This window comes from Eumetopias jubatus, unplaced genomic scaffold (assembly GCF_037043125.1).
Source record: "Eumetopias jubatus isolate StellerSeaLion01/CBP00866 unplaced genomic scaffold, mEumJub1_p1.0 scaffold_4, whole genome shotgun sequence".
Taxonomy (NCBI): Eukaryota; Metazoa; Chordata; class Mammalia; order Carnivora; family Otariidae; genus Eumetopias; species Eumetopias jubatus.
The window spans coordinates 5,373,105-5,378,055 of record NW_028274810.1 but is presented as its reverse complement, the minus strand read 5'-3'; the positions used below and the strand labels follow the sequence as shown (position 1 = coordinate 5,378,055).

At 50.5% G+C, this 4,951-nt stretch overlaps 1 protein-coding gene across 1 annotated transcript; it reads left to right on the top strand.

Annotated features, from left to right (window-relative positions):
- Window positions 1-358: 358 nt before the first annotated feature.
- LOC148164484 (putative NBPF family member NBPF5) lies at window positions 359-4,483 on the top strand. The gene is given in 4 exon segments (XM_088022249.1): window positions 359-536; window positions 2,450-2,546; window positions 3,187-3,401; window positions 4,428-4,483. Coding segments are annotated over 4 exon segments (546 nt in total).
- Window positions 4,484-4,951: the final 468 nt, after the last annotated feature.

The following is a 4,951-nucleotide window of genomic DNA, read 5'->3' as shown; positions in this document are numbered from 1 at the left end:
ACTGGAAGGCAGCAGCTCCCCAGGTTCCATGTCATCTCGGACGTTCCAACTCTGTTATTTCAAGTGCAGACCGTTACCTGGCATTCTGAGTGCTCCCTCTGTCATTCCGTTTGGAGTGTGAGCTAGGGGCAGTGGCTTCAGCTCTCAGCTGTGGCATCTTGAACCTTGGTTTTGTGGTTCCTGAATCTCAGGTGCTGTGGGGTGTTGTTCAAATTGTTCCCAACAGTAAGTAAAGACTTCCTGTATCCTCACCCCTCAGTCCTGATGAAACCTACTTGATTTCACTGGTTTTTAACCATCCTGTGTTTGGGTTTCTTCTCCTCAGTCCCCAGCTCTACCTCCTCGGCCACACGTCACCATGGCAGCACCTCTTGGCCCTCTGTCTGATCCAGGGGCAGAAATCAGCCTCCTGGAAATCAACCAGGAGCTTCAATCCCAGCTGGAAAAAAGCAAGCAGGACTTCCGAGACCTCAAGGAGAAATTCCTTATATCCGAATGTACTGCCTACTCCCTGGCCAACCAGCTGCAGAAATACAGTAAGTCCTACAAGATCATGGCCACCAAAGACATATCTGTCTGTATTCCTTCTGAGAAACTAAAAACCTCTCCAGATGCTGTCTTCTCTCTTCCAATGTCACATAAATTTCATTCTGACCACAATCCGGGAAATGTAGAAGTGGGTATTTTATCCTCAGTTTGCTGAGGATGGGAAAACTGAAGACAAAGAGGTTAACAGTGACATGTCAGGTGGGGTTAGAGTTAACATCCCAGTTCCTGCTTCCTGGTGCGGACACAGAAACGCCTGGTCCTCTCAGGATGGTCTCTGTGCTGTATCAGATCCTGCATGCCTGCAGGCCTAAGTGTCAGGGACTAAGGAACTCTCTCAGGTCCCGCTTCTCTGAGGTCCCATTGGTAAAGCACCAAGTTAGTTACACTGGGGAAACATCCTGATGGCACACCCGGGGGCGAGAGGGAGGGTAGCAGGTGACACTACCTGCTTTCAAGGAGATGGAAGTGGTAAGTGGAAAGTGGAAAGAAGGTCTCCTTTCCCCCTAAAACTGTGGTATCTGTGAGTGACGCCATCCACACAGTGACTCCCCTTGTGAGAGGGAACCGGTGCAGAGCCTCTGCTTCCTGAGTCCACGGAGGCCATTTGATACCCAGTGGCAAGGGTGAGGGTGTTTCAGGGAACATCACGGTCTCTCCCTGAGCTGGGGACCTTCAGACGTGCAGGATGGCCAGCAGGTCCAGGCCTGGGCCAGGAGACATGTGGCCTAGTGAGAAGGAGGGTGAGTGGGGAGACCACAGCCCCGGGAACCAGCCAAGCCAGGGTGTGGGGCAGGCCTTCCCCCACAGTCAGCCTGAAATGGGGAGCTCAGCTGCCTGTTCATTAGGAGGGGCCTGCGCTGGCAGAAGGAGTCATGAGAACGGGGCACGTGCACAGCCGAGCGATAGGAAGGAATCCTGACAACTCTCAGCCCGCATTTTTGTCATTTTCTCACAATTTGCTTTCAATAGAACAAGGGGAGGTGTAATTAAAAACGAATGACGCAGAGAAAAAAAAAAAACTGAGGCATGCTTTTTACGAAAGGGAAGAGATGATGAACTTTCAGGGAAGGACAAGCAGTTTTGTTTACAACTTTCCTGAAAATCATCACATAAGTGTGGGAAACCAGTTGTGAAGATGATGCAAACAGATATCACCTGAGGGCGTGGGGTGGCGGTAACACAGCACAGGGGAGAAAAGCATGGGTTGTAGGTCAGTCAGCCTGGGCTAAATCCATGGTGCCCAACGTCCTGTGCCTCAGTTTCCTCCTTGTTAACCTGTTAGTGTTGTGGGACCTACTTCTCTGAGTCAGAATGAATACTGAGTAATTTCTTGTAACGCTCTAAGAGCAGAACCTGGAACTGTGTAACTCTGTTCATCATTCTACTGTTTCTCATAACACAAACTGTATTAGGATTGGGCCATATTCCTCTCCGGTGCTTCTGGTTTTATGCATTGTGGTTTCCACAAGTGTAACCGGATGAATTTTTACCTTTGAGATACTTGCTCAGTATAGAAATCCCAGCTCAGGGGACCCATCAGTCCAGTAGCCCTGGGGGCCTTATGTCATGTCCCTGCTTAGTGTTTCACTTAGGAGTCTCCAAGGCTTGCTAGAGTGACCATGATCAGGGGAACCCAAATTCTGACTCTACCAAATACCAGTTCATCACCATGTCCAGTTCCTCTCTGTGCCTTGGGGCTGTTCTTTCCTGGGCTCTGAAACAGGGAGTAATCGACTGCCCTGTAGTTGGGAGGCTGAAGAATGTGATGTGGAGCTCCCAGCGCAGAGCCAGGTGGCCGGGGTTCCAGTTGTCCTAGGATGGACCCTGCCTCGTCCCTTGAAGGCAGCGAGCACAGCAGCATGTCCAGCTTTCCCCTGAGGCAGGCGTCTCTGTTTCTCAGAGTGTGAAGAGTCCACCGACCTCATCGAATCCGTGCTGGGAGAGAAGGTGCAGTTTGAGAAGGGGAAGCAGGCAGACACGGTGGCTGAGAAGCTCAGGTAAGGAAGGCTCCATGTGGGAGGCTGCAGGGACGCTGTGGGCATCTTTGACTTGGGGCAGCAACAAGTCTGGGCCAGGAAAGGGCAGAAACGTCATGGCAGGCACGTGACCCACATATTTCTAAAACAACTAAGACAACAGTGATTGGTAAATGATGGACTCCAATGACTCAAAGTCTCGCTCTCTCTCTGGAAAAAAATATCAAAGTCCCCAAGTTCAAGGGAACAATTCGTGGCTTTTAGCACATTCACAGTGTTGCGAGATCACCACCTCACTTACCTTTCACAGAGTCATGACCTGGCTGACCACAGCTTGAGCCTGCCATTCTCCTGAGCTCACCAGTTCACACCAGCTCTACTGGACATGCTTCTGCGTCTGGCGCTGTGTCCTTTCACTGCACGCCGCGCTGTGTGTAGTTTCCCAGGGAAACGGGTGTCCCCGAAGTTAGCAGCTGAAGGGACATCTCTCTGGCGTGTGCTTAGGAGAACCCCTGGCTCTGTTTACAGAAGGAAAAGGTGTAAGGGATGTGCAGGGTTCACGGCTCCTTTGGGGAAATTCTGCCAGAAATCATCACGAAAGATCTTATTGTCTGTTGTTCAACTCTTTGCATTTTAAAATTTTCTCTCTGCCCTGCCTTAGGCTATGTCATACCCTCATTAAAGACCAGGCTAAAGAGCTGACCCGTTTGTATCAGAAGTTACGGAAAGGGAAAGACGTTTCCCAACTGCTCAATAAGCTCCTCGAGGACCTCCTCACCCATGATGACCCTGAGCATTCCCAAGGGCAGGGCTTCCAAGAGCAACTGGCTGAGGGGCGCAGGCTGGCCAAGTGCCTTGCCTGAAAGCTCAGCCCAGGTAAGGCGGCCACCGGCCCTGATGCCCGGAGCTGCGCCAAGGCCCTGGGCTCACAAGAGACTCCCCGCCTGGCCTCACGCCGTGTGCAGCAGCTCTCCTGGATTCCCCATAGCAAGTGGGGCCATGAGAGAACCAGGAGTGGAAGGTGGTAACAGAGAGCAGAAATGCACAGTGTGGAGGTAATAGTGCTCCACGTGTCTGCTTCCTCCCTGAGGGAATGCAGCCTTTGGAGCGGGAGGCAGCCTCCACCAGTCTTTGAGCCAGAGAGCAAAATGTGACAGGAGGATGCTTGTTAGTGTGCAAGGATCCCTGCACTAAGTGGGAGGTTCCCAGAGTCAGCGTGGTCTGTATTAATTGTGGGTGAGAAAGTGAGTTTTACTTTCTCCATATCTGTCTCCTCATCTGGAAAGTATATCAAATAACCTGTTGATACTGTAGTGATCAGATAGGGAAAATTCATGAATGCATGTCAGGAAAAAATAATGCTCCTGACTGTGTGGAGTTGGATGAGGTCCTTGATGCAGTAGGACTTGGAGGTGGGAGTGCTGTTTAGACGGGACCGCTTTTCGTAGACGGATGTCCCCTTGATAACACTGAAGCCCACGTGGGGGCCCTTGAAGTCCCCGGTGGAGGGATGTGGGACAGGGTGGTTGTCCTGTCGTGAGGGCAAGGAGGCGGCTCTATGTGAGAGCTGTGAACCCACAGAGAGTCTGTGGCTGTGGTGGGACCTGTGGCACTCTGCAAGACACGGTGCAGAAATGAAGCTGACAAGCATTCCCTGATATGGACAACAAGAGCCGGTAGAACGTGTTGCCCAGGTTCAGTGATGCTGATCCTCAGAATCAGAGACACACTGCCTGACGCATCAGAAATCCATGCCACAGCAGTTCTTAAAGACAGTGCCCTAAACTCAGTAGAATACCTAGTCATTCATAGACCCTTAGGTCTCCAGGGACATAGAAGCCGCTGTGTTTATAGTGGTGATGTGGGAAATAGCTGATGGGACATTTCTGAATTTATTTGCAGAAAATTATGAGGATGAGGTGGATGAAGAAGAACAAGGAACCCTCACTCCCAGGTGACAATGAAAATTCTGGAACCAATAATGTGTGGGTCAAAATGGACAGGGTCTCAGAAAGTAAAGTAAGTGAGGTCAAGAGAGTGACAGATGTCAGATGCAAGGTTAAGCAAAACTGCAGATGGTCCCCAAAGGATGGCCGTTTTGGCTTGGTTGCCTGTTGTCTCTGTGGTGTTGTAAGACCGAGATGAATTCACCAGCCTTAGGATTCCCCGTGGGGACAAAAATACCCATTCTTTCCTGTAAATGGACACCGGGAGGAGATGCATATCTACTTCCTACACAGTTCTCTAAGGTCCTTGGTAGGAAGGTAACTCACCAAGGAATTGGTAAACAGACAACTAGCAAAATTAAAACCAAGAGAAGTACCTAACCAAACTCCAAAAACTTGGGGTGTCATGTGACACTATTAATGACAAAGTGCCTAGAAGGCACACATTTCTGCAGTCTGCAGGTACTCCAGAGCTGTAAG